Genomic DNA, 23,434 nt, shown 5'->3' with positions numbered 1-23,434 from the left:
AGCTGCAATTGCTGGCCCAGCTAGAAATGGAAGGTATGGGTTAAGTATCACATGACTTGGCTAATATTCTACCTTAGAAAATCTCTTTAGCCAGTCTTCGGGAGTCTCTTGACTACATTGAGATAAATGTGGCTGGGCTTTTTCCTACCCCTATAAGAAAAGGTTAGCCTCTGTTAGTATGGCCTGGGGCTCTTATTGATCCTCCTGGAGGTGTAGGAAGGCAAAGTATAAAATGCAATAGTAGCAAAACCACTGATATAAATATGAATATATAATAGTCTCCTTTCTGATGACAGTTGTACAATGCAAACATCCAAACTGAAGGCTAATATATAAAACAGACCTTCTGTCTGAAACTATCAGCAAATCTTGGGAAAGCGAAGCCCCCTTCTACTGCCGATCTCTCTGGCCCCCTATACAGCTCCTCTCTATACACCCCTGTTGGCAGCCATATATACGCAGGAGTACAGGGGTAAAAGATACTACATGCAATATTAATGACATATTAACGATACATTGTGTGTGTGGGGGGGGGGGGGTCACACTTTAAACAATAGCGCCTATACAACTAGCAAACTGCAGCATTCCTTAGTGCTCACTAGATCCCAGTGATGGGTTGAAGTAAAAGGGGGACGATGTTCCTGTCACATAATAGTGATTAAGCCCAGAAAACATTGCATGTGGAGTCATCAGCACTTTTGTGCTCTTGTGTGACAGTGGTAGAGCTTCTTACCTTCACTTCAGGTTAATGTGTTAACATTTACCTTGATTTTTAAATATTCTCCTAATCGTTCTGAATGTTGATTTTTATTTTATGAATATATTGTATTTTACCATTAGTATGCAATGAAAACTGAATCATATGGAAAGGATAGGAACCCATTGGCATATTGGTATAGTTTGTAGAGGTTAGCATAATGTGGAAAAAGAATTCAAGAATGCATAGGGCAAAAACTATTGCTAAGATTTAGATCTAAATATAATAAATACAAAAAAAACTACACAAAACACAACTAGATAACATTGGGTGTTTTGTTTGTAGTACCATGACATGAGATATGCAACTCTGTTCTGGGGGCTCTTCTCGCCACATATAGCTATGGGCTACCACACAACAGCAACGGAATCAGTGCTCTCCACCACACAGAACACAGCCCGTCACCATACTTGGATTTAGGAATCTGTTACAATTCTATAGTCCCTAGTCAGTGGGGGCCTAAGTTTGCTGCAAGATCAGCACTACAACACCCCTTTAACACCGAGGCATGGACCCGGGAATAACCCAGGTAGTGTGTCGGTGTGAAAGGGTCAACTCGGGTCAGGCAACCTAGGTCCATGACCAGGGTTATTCCCGTGTTGGAGCCAGGCACGCTGTAGTATGAAGGTGTTCCTGGGTTCTGTAAAAGCAGCTCATTGGCCTCTGCAACTTCATCTATATGAGCCTCTGTTGCCCCCTTTTAGTGACTCAACTTGATAATGCAGGGCAGACACGGGTTCAGTGTGAAAGGCGGTGACCCGGGATAGACCCAGGATATACCCGGGACCAAAGTGCGGTGTGAAGGGTGGCAACACGGATTGAAACCATGTTCATTATCCCATGTCTGACCCAGGAGTTTGGTGAGAAAGGGGTATTAATGAGGGAACAATTCAAGGCAGGTGGACAATGGCATGTATTTACCATGCAGGCAAAATAGGCTGAAGCCTAGGGCATCTGTAAACATGGGGAAGCCTACTTTTTTCCTTTTCACTTGTTTAATAACCACCAGGTATGACATGCAGAGGTGTATAAAGTAAGCATCAGCACAATTAATAATTTAGGGTGTATTATGTCAACTCTAAATACATTATAACCCTGTATTCAAACACAATCAAAAGCCTTGTTAGATTTCATTTGCGTTTCTCAAGTCTATTTAGCAATTCTATCAAGCTTGTGTAAAGATTAGCATGTGGGCACAGATTGGATAATAAGTGGGTCATGTACACAAGGATGTCCCCAAGATAATGACCTGCTGTTGTCTATATTTCCTGGTGCTGTAGTGGTTATGTACTCAACTTTTCGTATTTTTAACAGGCAGACAGGGCATGCTATAATATTTAGTTCTTCAAAGCCGCAGTAGTGAAATAAGACCAAATGCTCTTCGGTATAACTAAATTAGCATCATGGGGAAAGATTGTACCACCAAGGTTAGTATTCAATTTATTGGATGCTCTGGGGGTAAATGTGAAAAGACTGACAGGCACAATAAGGAAAGAGTCACATGTCACACTGACTTTGTTTTTATTGGCTATAGAGCTGTGATCATGGTGCACAGGGAGGAGGGGGGACTGGGGGGAGAGCACAGCATTGCAGTGGGTCAGGCCTCCCCCTGTGCGATGTTAACTCTTTCACACACATGGCTCAGCCTATCCCCCAACTAGCAGGGACATCTTCTGGCTCCACAGCCGGCAACAAGTGAGTTAATTGTGGAGAAAGTCCTACAGGCCGAGTCCAAAGATCAGTATGATGACGTTATTTGAAAACCTTACTTGACTTCCGTATTGCTAGCTCTGTAGGACAGGAATTCGGAATACCAGAGAGACTAAACAGGACCAAGGCTAACATCCTATTATCAGAACTGCTGCAATTCTACCTAAAGCAGGGTAAAGTCCTTGACTGCAGATTAACAGGACAGGCTCAGACAGCGCTAAGTACCTATACCAGAGATTTCCTGGCGGAAAGTTATCAGAGAAATGCTAGATATCTAATGGATATTAAGAAGGATGAGTTTATGGTAAATTGTTAACCCCTTTGTTGCTGGAGTCCCCTGAAGAGTATTGAGGGATTAAGTTCAGCAGACACTTCAGTAATTCAAATCACACATTCCCTAGCGGATAAGATTAACCCTGCAGATTCCACATGCATTCACGCAATGCTAGGCATGCTTCTCAGAAGAGGAGCGAGCTTTGGGGTGATGCAGAAGAAGGAAGTGTCTTATTGTTCTCTTCGCACTTAAGAGATGCCATTCTGCTCACTACAAGGGTGACAACTCTCTCTCTCTCTCTCTCTCAGGGAATGCTGTCAGAATGGTCTCAGATGTCCTTGCCGGTTTAAGGTTTTGCAGCTGGCGTGTGGTGTAGGATCAGGGAAGGGAGAGGCAGTCTTGATTTTTATGAGAGAGGAACAGAGAGAGGGAGATGTAAGGGAGGATTATCATCCAAAATCCAAGGTCAAGATTGCTAGAGGGTGAGAAAAAGGAGATTGTAAGAAAAATATCCGTCTTATACGGAGTAAGCTCTTCTCAATAATACACGGGTTAAGATATTACCTGTTCTTTCTCTCCAGGCTCCTCTGGGGATGGCTCTGTCTCACAGTACACCACTGCCTTGGTGACCAGCATGTCCGGGTGTTGCAACTTTGCTTCCTTTATAGCCATGGCTAGAGCCTAGATGTAAGGAAGTTTGGGACAAATGGAAGGCTTTTAAAAACAAAACAAGACCATTAACAGTCATGAGGGCATATTCAATTAGGGTTCCGGTCCGCGGTAACGCGCAAGCGCACTATTGCCGGTAATACGGTACCGCAGTAACGCAGATTTTTGTACGCAACCCTATGGGCTGCGAACGAAAATCCACGTTATTGCGGTACCGTGGATTAAGTTTGTAGCCTGATCCGGCGCGATCCTGCGGACCGGAATCGGAATTGAATATGCCCCATGTTATTATGTTTATTCAGCTACTGCAATCTGCAGTGGGCTTTCTACTCTCCACTAGTTTTTGACATTTAGTAAATTATGTTATACTTTGCATTGAGACATGTTGTAGCATTACCTGCTCTTGATCCACATCTTCATCCCCAGTAATAATTATCCTCTTCTCTATCCTCGTCTCCGAGAATCCACCTTTCACTGTCTGCACAGGGACAGCAGGTGGAGTGGAGTTGGAATTGGAGGAATCAGGCACACCAAAGGAGAGAGTGGAAAGGTAAGTCAAATGTACATTGCAGGAACGCTTTGCAATAAAAACAGCAACGTGTCCAGAAAATCAAATTAGCTTCTGATGTCAGGTAGTGTTAAGTGGTAGTGAACTCCAAGCAGTTGGGTAAAACCAGCAAAACTAGGAATGCACAGTAAAGAAAACCTCACACAGTAAAACACAAGGTGGAAGCGTATGTGAGAACGGACAACAAAAGATGACTTGATATGTAGTCACTTTGTGATTCCCACTGCCGTCTGCCATTTCAGATATTATCATTTAATTTACAGACTGCTAAAAATAATTCCAAACCTGCTATATACACTACATTAAAATGATTTACTAACTCCTGTTCATCATCTTATGTATTGGCTAAAACATCCTCACCTTGGTCACATGGGTAGTTGTGGACGAGGACATTGTTTCTGCCGTGGCAGCATGGGTGATATTTGCAGTGTGGGAAACCTAAGGAAAAAGTACAATACTTTAGTTTCTTAAAACCTCTCATTGCACTTACACATTGCGACACAACCTGCCAGGTGTCTGCCAAATAGAGTTGAAATCATCAGAGTAACAGGTGGTTCTTTTGTAAAACTCACATGTTGGGTGCGGGAGACTTCGGCTTGGGTGCTCTCACCAGATGTTGCGGCTCGTGCTGGATCTTCGCCTGCCGTCTCTGTCCCACTTTCCTCAGCCTGGAATACAGCACAACAATGACTGCAGGCAGCATTTTTACAGGATACTTCATATCATACTTAGCATCTGAAAAGGGCACCACGCACCAAGTATAGGTGATCTACAATCCAAGGTATGTAACAGGGAAGTAAATCCACAAAAATAAGCTCGGGAGTTTTACAAGGTGCGGATCTCTTCCTTCTTACATTTTTTGTAACATAACCTAGGAGTCATTTTGGTAATAGAATCACCAAGAACTAGCGGAGGGGTTCTAAGAGCAGCAGCTGGCTGGCTCTTCCATTGTTTCCCCTGGTCAACAGTGGAATTCATTATTATTTTATTTATATAGTGCCAATATTTTATACAGCCCTATACATGAATGGGCTCATGTTACAAACAAACAACCTGAAAGCCCTTAAGTGTATCTTCCAAGTATTCCTCAATGTAGTCATTTCTTTAAAGTCTTTGGGTTTACTGTATGTGTCAAATAGTTTTATATGTTGCATTCAGTTACGGTAGAGAACCCCTTTAAGATCAGGCTTAATTTTCAAAACACTAAAAGGGCATTCTCCATTCTCTATGTACTGGCTGTGTGTGTGCCGCAGTTATGGGAGTGGAAGGGAGGATACTAATCCATTACTATGTACCAACCACAGGAAGAACATAGGGCCTGATTCATTAAGGATCTTAACTTGAGAAACTTCTTATTTCAGTCTCCTGGACAAAACCATGTTACAATGCAAGGGGTGCAAATTAGTATTCTGTTTTGCACATAAGTTAAATACTGTCTGTTTTTTCATGTAATACACAAATACTTGATAGCTTATTTGTACACTGAAATTTAAAGTTGATATTTGTGCGCTACATGAAAAAACAGTCAGTATTTAACTTATGTGCAAAACAGAATACTAGTTTGCACCCCTTGCATTGTAACATGGTTTTGTCCAGGAGACTGAAATAAGCAGTTTCTCAAGTTAATATCCTTAATGAATCAGGCCCATAGATCTCTTTTTTGTATATAGGTGGTGAAACTCTTGTGCTAGCAGATTGGTAAAGAGAGGAACCACACCTGTGTTGGAGTTACTGTCGGAGAGGATACAATTTGACTGCTGACAACTTCCTTCTTCCCATCCACCTGGCAAAAAATTGTGGAATAAGTAAAATAAATGACAATGAGAAGTATCATTGTTAGCTAACCTCATACATTGTATATATTGCGATGCATTCTCTTTTAGCAAATCCGAAATAAACTAACAAGTGACTTTCTCTTTATTTTGTGTGCTTTTATAATAGTAAGCGGGGCAATGTCTCCAACAATGATGTCGGCAGAGTGAAATACCGTCCCGCAGTGGAAAGCACCGGCATTTACAACCTGCAAAAACGTCACTGCTATTTACTAACATTTCATTAAAACATAAAAGCAAGTGTCACGTCATGTGCTACTTGATGATGTTGCATGTGGTACAGAAAGGGTTGGTTCGTAGCACAAAAATGTTACGCTTCCTTGATTTGGCTTAGGGTCAACTGAGAAAAGTAAGTTGTTCTCCTGCTTGAGGCTGGTCTGCCTCTCTAGTCCTCTTAATCACCCCCGAAGTGGATCACCAGAACAAATACTCTTGTGCGTGATCTACATTGACACCTAATTATTTTATAGATGAAACATTTGCCCACCTTATGCTAGGTGTGATGCCCTCACTAAAGCTTGGACATCACTACCCCCGTCCCTGCTGGGAAATTCATCTATTTTAAATTAAGTTGTTGCCCAACTATTTATACTTTTTCACAACTCCCACTGTGCGTCCCTGTGTCTATCCCATAAAAACAGCTCAACGTAGATCTATATTCTGCTCCTCTGGGCCTTAGTGTAACAGGACATTGGATGTTGGAGAATATGGTCCTCATTGCGAAAGCGGAACTTCAACATCAAACCCAGCAACATCATCATGATGTCACAGGGAGGAGAAGAGGGACACAATCTGAATGCTAGCTAACATTTGACTACAATTACACATGTCATGAGCTGCATGAGAGACTGGGATCAGGTCCCTGTGTACCCTAAATACAAATAAGTAAATAAAGAAAAATAAGATATACAGTGCCTGTCACACAATTCCTAGCCCCCAACACACACTATTGTCCACCCACTGCCATCCCTATCACATCAAACATTTTTGCACACGGGTCCCTAGTTACCCATTTAAAACCTTGATATCAAAGGACCTTTGCATCATCCTTCCTGAAAATATTAATCCCTACTTTTAGATAGGGATCGGTGGCAAAACTTTGAATAGAGCAGAGTACATTTGGTACAACAGAAGGTGGTATGATTGATTATGGGCAGCTCACAGCCAATTGTATGCTTTCTTCTATGTCTCTCAATGCCTTCTAGCAATTATCTAGTAGAGTCTAGATAGCTAGAATCTGAGTGGTTGCTTTTTAGAAGGTGTGATAACTCGATTCATAAGCTTTATTTACTAAAGTGTCTTATATGGCTGTACAATGCTATCATTTACTTTTCCCTCACTTATTAAATGGGGAAACATTTTTTGCACCCCGAAGATAGTGATAAAAAGCTGTTCATGTGTTTTTACTACACACGTAGTAGTGTGACTGGGAAGAAGATTGTTACCTGTATGGTTTGCACGGTAATAATCTGTGTTTGGGTACCGTTTTCTCCATCCATCCCGCTGGATGTACTGACACTGTTGACGACCTCTTTCTGGACTTCTGTCTTCAGCGGTGACTGTTACGAAGGGAAATGGTTACCAGAAAAAGAGGTTACAGAGGATTGTGCAGGGCACAAGATATATGGAAAACACATTAAGCTATAAGGACAAATATAGGAATGACAATTCAAAAACATGCGCAGGGTAGGTAGATGACATTCAATAACAGGATGACAAAACCACAGTGTACATTCACATGCTAGAAATTCTCTTGATATCATGAGCAAAGACAAATGACATCCGGTCCTGTAAACGGCGCACACAACAGATGCTGCTAACATGCATGTCAGTAGTAACAAATGACGTAGGAGCATGCGGTGTGAGGTCACAAGCTGGGTATATTATACACACAAACACAACAGTGGATAAAACATGTGTTATACATATAGGCAAATGTACTTGACCATGGCATGCATTTTCCAGCATCTTCAATGGCGTTAAAAGTTTCAGCGATGCACTGCGTGGGCATTTACCACAGGGTAATTCATTCACTGGCCAGAATTACAACATGGATAAGGGTGCGTATTGACACTCATTACCATGCTGTAACTTTGTACCTCCAATGTCTCCTCCTCTGGGTTGTCTCCGTCTTGTGTTTCCTGGGGAGCTGTTGCAGGATTATTTTCAGGTGTGCCCCCAGACCCATCACCCTGGTCTCTGTGCAACTCGGGTAGGCTGCGGGTGAAGTCTTCAAAGCCTACGTTGGAGTGATAATCTCCAATGACAGTGAAGTCCACCTCTGCTTCTAGGCTGGATGTAGAGCTGACTGTGATGCTTGAGCACTTCCTCTCAATGCTCAGCTGGTTTTCTTTTAGAAGCCCCGCGTTCTGTTCCTCCTCTCCTGCCGTCCGTCCTTCCTCTGCTTCCCTGCTGCTCACTCTCTAAGAGAATTCAAAAAGCCATGATAGGGGAAAAGCCGTAGTGAGACAAACTTGAAAGCGATGGCTATGATGAGTTCAGACGGATTTGTGACTTAGCCCTTCCGTTACAATATGGAATACTACTTCATAGGCAGGACTAGCATCAAGGAAAACCCACCGTATTCGTTTTAATGTCAACATGAAATCTGGCAAATACACATTCAACTAGGACAACAAAACATCTACTGGTTTTAATGGACACTGGTCAATGTGAGCATCTTCTTCACTACAGTGACTTTTCTCTCTCAACTACAATTGATGTCTTGTCCGTTGAAGAATAAAGAACGGGGTTAGTGTAAAAACACATTCAGTGGATGGAGTGGACCACTCAAGTGGACCACTCGACTACGGTGTCAGATGAGGATCAGACACATTTATGGTCTATATTTGGAAATCTATTCTCCATAGATAGGTGGTAATATATCCCAGCACAGAGATGACTAATAAATTAACTTATTTCAATAGACAAGATGGAGGATTATTAGTAACCTTTTTATTGTATTCGTTTTAAAGAAGTACATTTGTAAATGTTGTTTAGTAATGACTGAGTTGTATGCGTAGCAATGAATATCTACTAATTGTTTCTCATAGACCATATTGTATATGTACACAGACATGGACTGCTCTACATCCCACCAAGTCAGTAAATGGCATTGTGCGAGCAGAATCAGGGCAGGTTATGGCCCTGACCTGAAACAGGACAATCCCGGTTTTCCTATAACCCTGGTCCGGCAGGGAGACCTCTCTGAGGGCAGACGGGATGTCCCTTTCCTCCCAGGATGTTGGTTCCAGAGGCTGACTCTAGAGTAGGAAAGAAGGGTTAGAGTAAAAGATTCCCAAGGGGCAGACAGCACGATGCAAGAGACTGATGCTGGGCAGTACAGCATCAAAGCGAGGCCAGAGTGGACCCAGATTCACTAAGCTGTATTAAAATTATTGCCAATGTGCCACATTGGTCGGTGTATTCTGTTCTTTAGGCCATAGCTGGACAGGAGATGGAAGGAAAGAATGGGAAGAGGTAGATGGAGAGAAGAAGGTTGAAGGGGGGTAAAATGAGGCAGGAAATTAAAAGAAAATATTAACATAAATGAAAGACAATAAGGAAAAGAAGTGTTGATGACAAAATGCATGTGGGTCAAGTTGGCCATGATGCCTCGGAGGCTTTTAAAAGCATAGTACATGCTATTACCAGGCTTAATGCAGCCCAGTGAATCAGTGTCCAAATGTGCAGCACGAAAGCAAGAAATCAGCAGCCTCAGTGCAGTGAGTAGGGAGGAGGTGGGATGGAGATTAGTAACCCCTTCTTTTCCATAAAGGAGCAAAACACAAGGCTTTTCAATCCACTCATGTATTTAACATGGGCCATGAACTGCAGAGTACCTGCCAAGCATGGATTTTCTCAGACGTATAAGAACTAGCTGCAGGAGCCAATGAATCACTGTAATGTCATTGAAAGCACCTGTTCCTGGGGTGGGGGAGATGTGTTTTACTTTAGTTAAGAAGAGGATGGGGCTGGCACTCTCTCTTTAGCCCTCCTTCAGTTCTCCCTCCCGTCTCCTCTTTTGCTTCCATGCGTTTCGGCCTGGTATTTGGGGACGGGGTATTTTAAGCCAGACGATACTCCAGCGTGAAGCAGATGGTGGGAGAGGATTGGCACAGACAGGCAGACAGATCCCATTATCAAACCATGCCCCTCCGTATACACACACAGTGGCCCGGCGTGCTAGCCAAACCACAACACGCCAACGGTAAGCAGATTTGGTACCTCTATCCCTCCCCCCCTTACAAACATGCTGCTCAGGATTCGGCACAGTTACCGCCACATCTGTAAGTGTTATTTCACATCCAGAATCTGGAGAGGAGAGGTCCCCAGGAGTGTCAGTTGTGGATTCAGCAGGACTGGTATTTACTTCTTGATGAGGATCAGAATTATGCCTAGAATTTGGTTGGAGAAGGATTCGTTCAGTCTGATTGAGGTCTGCAGCTAACTCTTGATGAACCCGCTCCCTGGGAAGGGTCACCGGTAATGGTATGATTGTTGGTAGCATAAAGTGAAGCACTGGTGGACCCCAATCTTCTAACGGTAAATCCTCTGTGTCTCTTTCAGTTGTCATTTGTACACTTGAGGACAGTGGTTCACCAGGTGGTCCAAAAGCTCCAGCCTCTTCAGTACCATCTGTTCTTGGTATATGATCTTCTCCTATCACTTCTTCAAGTTGGTCATCCGGCATCAGAATATCGGTTGTGACATATTCCCTTAACATTTTCTTCACAGTTTCATCTCGCTGGCTCTCAACTTTTCTGTCATTTAATATAATAGTGCGTGTCAGCTCATGTTGATGGTTGGGTGACCCACCAATGTCCATGTCCTCTAGGTTTTCTGCTTTCTCAAGATGCTGGTAGCCAGAACTCTCACACCATATTAAAGGTTTCTGTTGCTCATCCCAGTGGACGTCATTGTGCCACTCACCTTCTGTATCATCGGCACTGTCTTCAGCTTCTTCTTCTTCTTCACACACAATGACACGTCGGCTGTCCCCAATCTCTACAATGGTTCTGCTCATTTCATGGGATCTTTCTGATGGTTCATATGCCACCACTCCTCTCCCTATTCTCTTCATGGGGATCTCTTCTTCATCGATTTCCTTATTTACTCTTGGAACTTCTCCCTTGCTCCCGGCATGGCCTTGTTTTACATTCTCCAACTTGATTGCCCATTCTCTGCTGTCGTCGGCAGGAGCACCGTCTGGTGCTGTCCTTGCTTTGTTTTCCACCTCGTCCCATTCACTGGTCACCATCACCAGGCGTTCCTCCCTTTGTGTTAATCTGATTCTTCTCTCCATTCCCTTTGTCATTGTCACTACCTTCTCAGTCCCTCTCTCCTCTGGTAGGTCCACCATTTGTCTTTCCTCCCTATCAAAGTGAACCTGGTCTCTTTGGAGGTGATCTTCATTTGTGGGGCACAAATCATGTCCAGAAATCTGGACAGTCTGGGCTGCTGGCAAATCTTCGAATGATGCATGAGAGCTTTCTGCTGTCCTCTCTATAAAAACCCAAGTCTCCATGCCCTGCATGGTAACCAGAGCAAGATGGATTAGCAGCTGATGCACAGTGAGAGTAAGAATGGTCATTATAGTAAATGTCTCGCTTGGCTTTCTGAAATGCTTTGAAAGCAAGATCGGTTATCTTATGTACATATTCTGTGCTAATAACACTGGACATTAATAGAATGCTTCTTATATTATCAAGGTGTGACTTGCAATGCTTATGATATGCACACTGCATTAAGTCTCTATATACTTATAATAGATATACAGCACAGTTAATGATATAGTGTAAGGACAAAGAAATATTATGTTCACCACAGGCGCAAAGACAAAAACACATATACAGATGTGGTGAACATAATATTTATTTGTCCTTATTACTATCTGAGTGAAGTGGCACTCTTGTTGTTTCCCTATGGCTGCATTGTACAGGAAGGGAGAAATTCTCTTTTTTTGTTAATGATATAGTGTGTCTATGTATGGATAAATAAGTAACTAATAGTAACACTGATCTATCTGTGAATGGTTATTATTTATACACAAACCATAAAACACATTACACATTGTATATTGATAATGGAGATATTCAACTTGTTAGCTCCACCTTAAACTAAAAATGCAACTTGGGTGGAGTTCATTGAGATGAAATAAAAATCACATTTTTACTTACCTTACACCACTGGTGCGCAAGGGAAATAAATTCTACTGTAGTATTTTTGTCCATGTGTCTGTCCCACATTGTACCAGGTCTCACTGTGGCTTGGTAGATGGGGACTCTCCCAGGACCCACCCCCATAGCCTGTCATTCGTCATTGAGGTCTGTCTGGCAGCAAATCAGAATGAATGTGCTTCCCTCTGATTCACTGCTAGACTGTCCCTGTACAACTAAAGAGCTAAGTAGAGGAAGGGAGGGTAAGTAAGATATATGAAGGGGAAAGTTTTGCTACGGGAGTGTAGGGAGGAGGATGTGTTGCTACGGGGGTGTGGGGAGGAGAATGTATTGCTACAGGGGTGTGGGGAGGAGGATGTGTTGCTACAGGGGTGTGGGGAGGAGGATGTGTTGCTATGGGGGTGTGGGGAGGAGGATGTGTTGCTATGGGGCTGTGGGAAGGAGGATGTGTTGCTATGGGGGTGTGGGGAGGAGGATGTGTTGCTACGGGAGTGTAGGGAGGAGGATGTGTTGCTACGGGGGTGTGGGGAGGAGAATGTATTGCTACGGGGGTGTGGGGAGGAGAATGTGTTGCTACAGGGGTGTGGGGAGGAGGATGTGTTGCTATGGGGGTGTGGGGAGGAGGATGTGTTTCTACGGGGGTGTGGGGAGGAGGATGTGTTGCTACGGGGGTGTGGGGAGGAGGATGTGTTGCTACAGGGGTGTGGGGAGGAGGATGTGTTGCTATGGGGGTGTGGGGAGGAGGATGTGTTTCTACGGGGGTGTGGGGAGGAGGATGTGTTGCTACGGGGGTGTGGGGAGGAGGATGTGTTGCTACGGGGGTGTGGGGAAGATAATGTGTTGCTACAGGGGTGTGGGGAGGAGGATGTGTTGCTATGGGGGTGTGGGGAGGAGGATGTGTTGCTATGGGGGTGTGGGGAGGAGGATGTGTTGCTATGGGGGTGTGGGGAGGAGGATGTGTTGCTATGGGGGTGTGGGGAGGAGGATGTGTTGCTACGGGGGTGTTGGGAGGAGACTGTGTTGCTATGGCGGTGTAGGGAGGAGAATGTGTTGCTATGGCGGTGTAGGGAGGAGAATGTGTTGCTACGGGGGTGTGGGGAGGAGGATGTGTTGCTATGGAGGTGTGGGGAGGAGGATGTGTTGCTATGGAGGTGTGGGGAGGAGAATGTGTTGCTATGGAGGTGTGGGGAGGAGGATGTGTTGCTACGGGGGTGTTGGGAGGAGACTGTGTTGCTATGGCGGTGTAGGGAGGAGAATGTGTTGCTATGGCGGTGTAGGGAGGAGAATGTGTTGCTACGGGGGTGTTGGGAGGAGAATGTGTTGCTATGGCGGTGTAGGGAGGAGAATGTGTTGCTATGGCGGTGTAGGGAGGAGAATGTGTTGCTACGGGGGTGTTGGGAGGAGACTGTGTTGCTACGGGGGTGTGGGGAGGAGAATGTGTTGCTATGGGGGTGTAGGGAGGAGAATGTGTTGCTATGGCGCTGTAGGGAGGAGAATGTGTTGCTATGGGGGTGTAGGGAGGAGAATGTGTTGCTATGGGGGTGTAGGGAGGAGAATGTGTTGCTATGGGGGTGTAGGGAGGAGAATGTGTTGCTATGGGGGTGTAGGGAGGAGAATGTGTTGCTACGGAGGTGTGGGAAGGAGGATGTGTTGCTACGGGAGTGTGGTGAGGAGGATGTGTTGCTACGGGAGTGTGGGGAGGAGGATGTGTCGATATGGGAGTGTGGAAAGGAGAATGTGTTGCTACGGGGATGTGGGGAGGAGGATGTGTTGCTATGGGGCTGTGGGGAGGAGAATGTGTTGCTACGGGGGTGTGGGGAGGAGGATGTGTCGCTACGGGAGTGTGGGGAGGAGGATGTGTCGATACGGGGGTGTGGGGAGGAGGATGTGTTGCTACGGGGGTGTGGGGAGGAGAATGTGTTGCTACAGGGAGTGTGGGGAGGAGGATGTGTTGCTATGGGGGTGTAGGGAGGAGAATATGTTGCTATGGCGGTGTAGGGAGGAGAATGTGTTGCTATGGGGGTGTAGGGAGGAGAATGTGTTGCTACAGGGAGTGTGGGGAGGAGGATGTGTTGCTATGGGGGTGTAGGGAGGAGAATGTGTTGCTATGGGGGTGTAGGGAGGAGAATGTGTTGGTACGGGCATGTGGAGAGGAGGATGTGTTGCTACGGGGCTGTGGGGAGGAGGATGTGTTGCTACGGGGGTGTGGGGAGGAGAATGTGTTGCTACAGGGGGTGTGGGAAGAAGAATGTTTTGCTATGGGGCAGGGGGAGTTTATTGCACCAAGGGAGGTGTATATACTGCTACTGGAGGATTAGCTGCTATGGGGAGGGGGATGTGTTGTTACTGGGGAGGAGGATGTGTTGCTATGGGGGTGTGGGGAGGAGGATGTGTTGCTACAGGGGGTGTGGGGAGGAGGAAGTGTTGCTATGGGGGTGTGGGGAGGAGGATGTGTTGCTATGGGGGTGTGGGGAGGAGGATGTGTTGCTATGGGGGTGTGGGGAGGAGGATGTGTTGCTACGGGGGTGTTGGGAGGAGACTGTGTTGCTATGGCGGTGTAGGGAGGAGAATGTGTTGCTATGGCGGTGTAGGGAGGAGAATGTGTTGCTACGGGGGTGTGGGGAGGAGGATGTGTTGCTATGGAGGTGTGGGGATGAGGATGTGTTGCTATGGAGGTGTGGGGAGGAGAATGTGTTGCTATGGGGCAGGGGGAGTTTATTGCACCAAGGGAGGTGTATATACTGCTACTGGAGGATTAGCTGCTATGGGGAGGGGGATGTGTTGTTACTGGGGGGGGGGGGAATGTGTTGCAACAGCTGGGGGAGAAGCATGTTTTGGGTGTGGGCGAATGTGTTGATAAAGAAGGGGAAGGATGTGTTACTACAGAGTGGACAGGGTAATTGTATGGTGGGGGATATGTGTTGCTAGAGGTTGTGATAAGGAATGTGTTGTAAGGGAGGCGGGATGGGTTATTGTTACCTACACACAATGAAGGCAGCCATACTGATCCATGAGAGATTGCAGCCTAAGGCCGCGCCTCCTGAATAATGGTCATGACGTACCTCAGTGATTTTGCTGGTTCCACTGTAGGTAACAGCTGCACTTTAAAATATAGACTTTAAAAAGATCCATATGTGCAGTAATATCATGCACAATACTATACCTTTATTACCTGCTTATTTGCTCTGCTTTCACAAAACATTATCATACATCGTTCATGGGTAAAAGTGGAAAAGCTGGTGGAAGAGATATATGCATATGTACAGTTTATCAAACATTCTATTATCTCTTCTTCTAGAACGGAATATTCTGTGCATGTCAACATGTAAATAATAGGGTACAAAGATGGCTATAAAAGTAAGGAGAGGCACCTCAGGGGACGAGGCCAAGCTTTTCTCAGTAAAAACATCGGAATCCTGGACCGCGGCCGCATCAGGCTCATCCTCTTCTCCTTTCTCGTCTGTGTCCTGCACAAGACAAAACAGAGGCAAAATGGAAAACTGAGAGACAAGATGGCGCCAGGATGGGCTCAGAGGAAACACATATACAAGTTTAATATTATCCAGCATTCAGCTGTCATTGTATGCACTGCTGTAGGAGTAGACAGAAAATATAATACAGGCAGCGGTTTAGGTTAGGTAATATATACATAGCTCAGGTAGTGACAGTTACACATGAATCACACTACTACAGTGTGTGCCGCTACATTATGAAACACTGGAAATGAGGTCTACAGAGCTACTGAGCACCAGGTGACTGTATAGAGTGTCAGCCTGTGGCAGGTTCGGGAAAGAAAAGGACTTTAACATGATAAGTCAAAGGTGGAAGATGTTCATCTAGACAGGTTATTTTTTTTTTTACTTTATTGGAAGAACTAATCAAGTAGCTGCTGATAAGCTAAAGACACTGAACCTGATAAAAAGCGTACCCAAGACTACACAGAACCAGATCAATTACAGGCATTAAACATACGCAGTCATATGCATGAGCCCAAATCCAGACAGGCCAGGAATGGAGGCATATGGAGTGTAGAGGGGAGAATCCCTGGAGATGTGTGATCAGAGCACCAGACATCATTAAGTCCTTGTACCAAGACACTAACAGGAGCTGGAGAATACTTAGTATATGGTATCTTAAGAAGAAAGCAGACTGAGATGGTTACAGGGGGAAAAAAGGCTAATTTCCCACTGCTTCAGCCTAATCAAGACACAGTGAGCTGCTGCTGAAACCTTCGGAAGAGCTTCAGCCCCTAGGTAAACTCTTTGATAAGTCTCTGGGGAGACTAAGAGGAGTAGAAATCTGATCAAGCGGAATTAAGATGTTCTAGACAGAACCTTGAGAAGAAAAGTTTCCCCCGGGGTCCTGATTAATCAAGCAATTGCCACAATATATCTACCTGGAAGGATAACTGCAGTGTTAACATTCTGGACATGTTCAAGGAAAACAATTCTGGCATCCTTAAACATTTTAAGAAAGAAAAGGAATGATAAGACATGTCTGAACTGCACTTTAGTCGTGTTACTGATAACATGAGGGTGCATTGGTATAGGTCATGAAATCCACTTAAGTAATGTTTTTGATACATGCTTTTAAAGGATGAGCCTTAAGGGTTAAAGAGATACTGTACTCGAAACCAGGGCCTGATCAGCCAATAGGCTGCAGCCTGGGGCGCTGGAGCCAGGGGGGGGGGGGGGGGGGGCGAAGTCACAGAGATGTTTTTTTTTTTCTTTTCTAAATGTGGCAAGCGGAGTCATCGGGACCGCCACTGGTCTAAAGGAGCGGTCCCGACTGTCACTATCACATGACAGGCAGTCTTGGCAGCGATCGCTGCTAGCTGCCTGTCGGTGTGGCCGCGGGCGCTTCTTACTCTGGTCACGTGAGATCAGGACTTCCACATCTCACGTGACCACCAGAGTAAGAAGCGCCCGCGGCCACACTGACAGGCCGCTAGCAGCAATCGCTGCCAGACTGCCTGTCATACACAGCGCTGAAGAGAGGACTCCACAGCAGGTAAGTCCGTTCTAATGTCTCGGGGGGAGGGGCGGCAGATGGGCTGGTGAGGTGGCCGAAGGGGGCAGGTGAGGTGGCTGGAGGGGGGGTGGGGGCGCTACGGCTGAAATAGCCTAGGGCAGCCGGAACCCTTAATCGGGCCCTGCTCGAAACACTACCTATTACCTATAACTCTTTTTTTTAACTTATTTAAAGGGCTAATTAACACTTCCATATGCCTCCCGTCCAGCAAATGGCACACCATATCAATATACCAAGTGGTCCTCTGTAAGGGTGCATCCACACAAGAATTATCCCTTGATGCATTCCATGTGGAGGGAAATGCAGGGGAAAAGATCTGGATGAAACACCACAGAGCTCCCACTTCCTCTGTGTTATACTGTGTAGGTTGTGCACGCAGACAACAATGAAGTAAGTGTGACAGCCAGGTGAAAATCATGCTGAAATCATATTCTCACTGTAACCTCTATACCATGTATTTTGCTTTTTGTATAAAGCAACAGAACATTGATATTAAAAGATTTCTATGCTGTGCTATTTGTTTGGCAGTTTTCTTCCATTGTTGCCATTTCATTCGCAACACAGCACTGTTATTTACAAACCAGAAAAATTGTAGGTCTGCAGATCAAATGACATTTTCTGATGTCAACTGCCTATTTATCATGGCACGTCGGCGAGTGCGAGGTGCAAGATTTAGAATTTATTTCTGATGGTAGGGGAAAGGGTAATCAGGGCGCTCCCTGTACTCATGCACCTTGTTCTGAGACCAGAAGCAGGTTAGAAAACGAGATTCACATATAGGGGTGCTCCCGGGTGATCAGTGGGTTGTAATTAGCTTCTTCCCCAGCAAAAAGGACTGGATTCTTGAGATTCCTCTTGAATACAGGCTTAGGTGTGTGCAAATTCAGACTGATTCTAAAAATGCAAATTGTGTTCTCTTTGCGTTCCTTGATGAATCAGGCACCGTTTCTCTACTAAACTACACTCATGGCTCTATAAAAAGACACAAAGTTCAGAATGCAGAATAACTGAACACTGCTAGTTCTAGAGCTATATGGGACACCTGAAATCCTGTCACTTCGGCTTTTATTATCACAGTAGCAGACACCTTAAAGCCTTTAATAAGCAACTGCAAATGAGTTTCCAAGAATATCTCACTAGGTTGTAGGTTCAGGCTGTAAATCTCACCTAGGCATCTTGCACCAACTCAATTCATGGGGAAATAGCTTCAGCCACATTATACACCAAAGTGCGATTTACTAAATCTATCATTTATACTCAATGTTACACCATTGTATTATACAATATATATTTATAGACCGTCAGGATTCATGGTAGCCATGATACTCTATTTGCAAACCAATGCTTAGCAACTAATCATCCTAATTAATCTGCATTTAATATTATTTCGATAAGTCGCCTTCCTATATCCTATTTATATTTACTGTTACACTTACAGACAATAATAATACACAAGCAGACAATGTAGCAACTCAAACACACATAATAACGTAAAACTGAACCTTGGGTCACAAAGCTGACTCACAGACATGGGGGTATATTTACCAAGCTGCGGGTTTGAAAAAGTGGAGATGTTGCCTATAGCAACCAATCAGATTCTAGTTATCATTTTGCAGAATGTACTAAATAAATGATAATTACAATCTGATTGGTTGCTATAGGCAACATATCCACTATCCCAAACCCTCAGTTTAGTAAATATACCCCAAAATGTGAATCCTGGCTGTATAAAGTTAAGAAACTCTGGTCTAATGAGCAGCAAGTCTAAAAGGTGATCCGGTGGATCTCCAGATTTAGCCACCAAGTCCACTTAAACGGTTACATTATCAGTGTGGAAATACGAATTGCCTAGAAGCGTCACACACTGACCTCTGGTTTGGGGGAGGAGGAGGTGGGCGAGGAGGGCAGCCTCTTCTCCCGTCCGCGTTCTCTGTGGACCAGTTTGCTGTTCGGCTGTTTCAGGGTCCTTTTCAGCTCGTTAATACTGGCCTGATGCTTCAGCAGGACATCCTCTGACTTGTCCAAAAACTGAAGGAAGGATGGAGCAAAAAAAAAAAATGGAGTCAGTGCCAAACCTTTAACCCCTTCACCCCCACCACATGCTGCCGACTTTACTAGCGGTGAAGGGGTTCCCGTTGTGACTATAAAATGGTTGGGAGGAATGCAGAATTTCCGCAGACACATCCGATACTGATCTTCTAATTAATACATGGGTAAAGGAGAATTCAGATGGGGAAATATGTGCAGGACAGATGTTCGGGAAGGTGGGTAATAGAGAGTGTAGGTGGCTGGGAGGGGGTTTGGGGAAGGTTATGGGATGATGACTGTGAGTACTATGGAAGACATGTAAAAAAGCAGTCAAGCCTTGCTTAAAGTGAGTGTATAACATATGGAATAATGCAGAAAATTACATGGATATTAGAATTCACATATGAGTTATGTATAAAAGCACAAGGCTGTAGTCTTTATACAGGTCACAGGAATAAAACATGACGTCTTATAGTCATAATAATTTACTTTATGTAGTGTATTATTCCGTATAATACATACATTGTCCTAATAACCATCCTTGTCATGGTAGGAGAACTCAGTTTATACAGATATTAATTACAGTTAATTAATTATAATTTATATATGTTGTGTCTCTTCCACTAAAATTCTCTGCGTGGTCCAAACACATCCTGAGAGTTCTACTTTAGCAGCTGAAGGACACATTTTGCCCATCTCTGTGGCCCAATGACAGGTTATTGTAAATCACCAATTGGATGAAGCGTTTCTAGTTCAGTGACATTTGGTGGCTATCTTTGCCAATGCTATGCCGACTTTCTGTGGTCTTTTAATTAGGCCAAACTTCCTGGTAAATCTAGATGTGAAGCTTTGTGGTTTGGCTATGTAGAGTTCCTGGCGTGGTGTACTGCACTGAGCCTGATAGGCTTAGCAGGAGCCACCCTGTTAAAAAAAATTGTCCCCTCCCTTCCATTTTCTAAAAGCCCAGCCCCTTCCATTTTCTAAAAGCCCAGCCTACTCAGTATTAGGCCCCTTGAAAAATGCTCAGGCCCCTGAACCTATAGGGCACATTATTGACCAGAATTGGGGCCTTCCAGGTACCACTGGCTGTTGGGTACCAGGGTCATAATGTCCATTATAGTGCTAGCAATTATGGCACTACAGACCTATGTGTGTTCTTACATGTGCTTGTAATGTAAAGGAGTGTTTAATGGGCTTGATAATGTACAGGAATGGTAGGTTGGTAATATTGTTGGTTCTAGTCACCAAGTTCTTTAGTAGTATGCTGAGAGGCTACATGCTTAAATACGTGGTTGGGAGGAGGGGTAATAGGTGGGTAGGATGTGGGATAGTTTTAAGGACAGGCTGATGGGTTCCATGGTGAAAAGGTTGGTTCTGAGGGAACAGGAGGAGCTTGTTGAATGCTAGGTTTCGGGGTAGGTAGATGGGATCCAGGATAGGTAAATGGATGTTCGGTTATAGGTGGGTACCTCCTTATGCCGGGGAGTGCTCTCTTGCTCCGACTGGTTGCAATAGGCAAGAAACAGAAGCAAGCGAGTGAGTGTGAGAAACACAGCAGTACATACATACATGGATACATGGAACAGTAGATCAGCACCAACTACACATGTATATCTAACACCTGTGATCTGTGGACATATAGTGGATTATAACACAAAGGTGGGTCACAGAGCAATTTATACAGATCCTACATATGCATATGTATAAACAAAAAGGCAAAAATATACAATACAATACATTGGCAACAAAAATACATACGAAAAACCTGCGTTAAATATCCTTCTAATGTACATACATATATGCAAGGCAGAGTGCTACTATATTATGTTATACAAGAATCTAAGTACATATGAATAAAAGTACACACAATCAATACACACTGTTATAAAGTATTTAAAACAATTATGAAATTGTAGTCCTACTCCTTCAGATTATTTTGGATTAGCCAAGTGCCAGTTAGCATTGGCGTAACATGCCACTGTACAGGCTGGCTGCGTAGAATGTTTGGTACCCGTCAACATAAACAATTATGTACTTCTTATATTTCTGTTCAGCAGTGACTGCGAAGTGATCAGATGTAGCAGCTTCAGTGCCTCACTAAGGTAGGAAGAAGTTGTCTGGCAAAAAGCAGAAGGTGCTTGTGACTGAGTGTACCATCTATGCCCATATGTATGCCCAGCACTAGGATGGCGTCTGCAAACTACGGGCGTGACTCTATCTGTCTGCTTCATGCAGAAAATTACATTTATTAATGGATACCCAACTGCATGTTTGTTTGTAATATTTATATTAATAAGTGACTCTCTTATTCTGAGGTTTAAAGATGACCTGTCATGCTTTACTACATATTGCCGTATGCATTGTATATATAACATAACAAAACTGGGATGCTCAGATCCCCGTTTGCTGTGGACAAATTATGTTATCCAAAGGGTTGTTGTGCTCTATGATTTCCCCTTGGCGGGCTATCTTCAGACTACACAGCAGGAGAGCTGTGCGTGAGGAAGCTAACCCAGGGAAAGCCAGACTCTGCTCCCAGTTCAGCCTTCTGTATACCTCACAGCTCACTTACTGTGCACGCTGGAGGAAGGATCATAGGGCACTAAGTAAAAATATACATCACAGGTCCTGGCAGGTCCTCTTTAACGCCTATGTTAGCGTATAAAATGCAGCATTAAATATTCACTACTAATGTGTCACCATCTGTTAGCTGTTTGGGTATGGCTGGGGAGAGGGATAGTTTAGATTTTGCTGTAGATCCCAAATAAACTATAGAAACATGTTTCTGATTGGCTGCCACAGGTTATAACACATTTGTATTAAATAAGCCTCACAATGCAGAATATACAAAAAGCACAGAAAGTTCACAGAAATGTAAACGTACTATATATCGTTTTTTTTACATTCGGTAAATGCCCATATATCTTTAAACATATAGGGAACTGTTTTCCACCTTTTTTTTTTTACTATACTCACTTTGGAACTAAATATAGCAGTGCAATTGGCTTTCTCAATACAATGTAAGAACATTAACAGAAAGGTCAGCTAAGTTGCTAGTTTGTTTTATTTTTAACTACCAAATGTTTATCAAAAACAATAAACTTGGTTAAACCCATGTTTCGAACTTCATTGATAAGGTAGTGGGCATGGGGTGTAATGGGCATTTCTGCGCACCCCTGCGAAATTGTGATGGGCCTCTACGCACCACAAGTCTTCATGTCCAGTCAGTATCTAATAGGACAGAGTTCTATCTGTGTTTACAGCAATCTGGCTCATAATGACTAACACTGCGCTTCACTTAACGCTGCAGATATCTCTTAAGAATAAAAGATGTGTACCAGGTGAGTGAGTTCCAGCGTTGAGGGGATAGTTAGCAGTGGTAGCAGGTAGTGATCGATCAGTGCCCACCCAGCTAATGACTATTTAAAATAACAATGTTCACCACTTAATACCGAGGAACAATTGTGCTGAATAGGTTTTTATGTAAAGTATTTTATTCAATCGCTAAGCCACAGTGGGAGCATATGTCAGAGTTCAGTGACGGGTAAGAGAGGTGCAGGGAACTGCCTTTAATAGATAGGTGCTGGACACACTGTAATAGCGTGACTAGATTGAATGAGCAACGAGCTGATGGTCAGGCGTTCCCCCGACTATATGACGGCCTGTGAACTACTTCAGGTCACATCAAAGGAGTAATTTGGCAAAATCAGTAATTAGGGCTTTATTTGGTTAAAATCTTAACACAACAGAGTGTGTGGTGGGGTGTTTTTTAACTTTCTTATTCTTTTATTATGTAACTGAGTTATACGGATGACCTCTTCAGCGGTATACTTGTAGTCCTATGTATCAACAATATGGAGAAAAGTAAAGCTCTCTTAGGTGTCATTAGGTCCACGTTAGAGATATATATATATATATATTCCTTATCCAGCCACCAAATGGGCTATTCCATCACACTGCAGAGTCAGGGGGGTTGTGTCTTTAATTTCCCAACCTCTCCCATAAGACACAAGTAGTTCCCCTTACATTATACCTTGCTCCCCATCTCAATATAACCATGTCTCCACTACTGCAGTATATCACCAAATGCGATGTGATGCAATAAGTGGCTAGAGTCTATAGCAATGTTTATGTCCCGGCTGCAAAATTAGAAATGTAGCATAGAAAGGGGTTATGCTTTCCCTTGTTCTGTCTAGCACCACTTTTTATAAACGTCCTCCATATATTAATCCTTGCCAAACCCTCCAAGTAATGTTTAATCCATAAAGGGCTTATAAACGCAGGTATTACATGGCCACTCTAGCTACAGCTTTCATCCTCCTAAAAAAAGGGGCTAACTGGCCTTCTGATGGGGCTACTGTCACTTTACTGAAACAGAGAGCAAGT

At 44.0% G+C, this 23,434-nt stretch overlaps 1 protein-coding gene across 8 annotated transcripts in view; it reads right to left on the bottom strand.

Annotated features, from left to right (window-relative positions):
- Positions 1–2,261: 2,261 nt before the first annotated feature.
- Positions 2,262–23,434, bottom strand: part of EPB41L1 (erythrocyte membrane protein band 4.1 like 1) — a 109,097-nt gene continuing 87,924 nt past the window's right edge. For 4 of the 8 annotated variants that reach the window (XM_075177612.1, XM_075177616.1, XM_075177614.1 and 1 more), the window contains 13 exons: positions 20,518–20,550; positions 18,890–19,048; positions 15,361–15,456; positions 10,090–11,340; positions 8,963–9,073; positions 7,910–8,233; positions 7,256–7,369; positions 5,696–5,761; positions 4,551–4,646; positions 4,339–4,416; positions 3,808–3,888; positions 3,306–3,422; positions 2,262–3,216 (listed from right to left, as the gene is read on the bottom strand). In XM_075177612.1, the coding sequence (XP_075033713.1) occupies positions 3,208–3,216; positions 3,306–3,422; positions 3,808–3,888; positions 4,339–4,416; positions 4,551–4,646; positions 5,696–5,761; positions 7,256–7,369; positions 7,910–8,233; positions 8,963–9,073; positions 10,090–11,340; positions 15,361–15,456; positions 18,890–19,048; positions 20,518–20,550 (2,535 nt within the window). In that variant the 3' untranslated portion in view covers positions 2,262–3,207. Of the gene's footprint in view, positions 3,217–3,305; positions 3,423–3,807; positions 3,889–4,338; positions 4,417–4,550; positions 4,647–5,695; positions 5,762–7,255; positions 7,370–7,909; positions 8,234–8,962; positions 11,341–15,360; positions 15,457–18,889; positions 19,049–20,517; positions 20,551–23,434 lie in introns of those variants that run through there. The other 4 variants (XM_075177615.1, XM_075177617.1, XM_075177619.1 and 1 more) reach the window with 3 other exon arrangements.

The sequence above is a fragment of the Mixophyes fleayi genome, chromosome 6 (genome assembly GCF_038048845.1).
Source record: "Mixophyes fleayi isolate aMixFle1 chromosome 6, aMixFle1.hap1, whole genome shotgun sequence".
Taxonomy (NCBI): domain Eukaryota; kingdom Metazoa; phylum Chordata; class Amphibia; order Anura; family Limnodynastidae; genus Mixophyes; species Mixophyes fleayi.
This window is presented reverse-complemented; position numbering and strand designations above follow the sequence as displayed.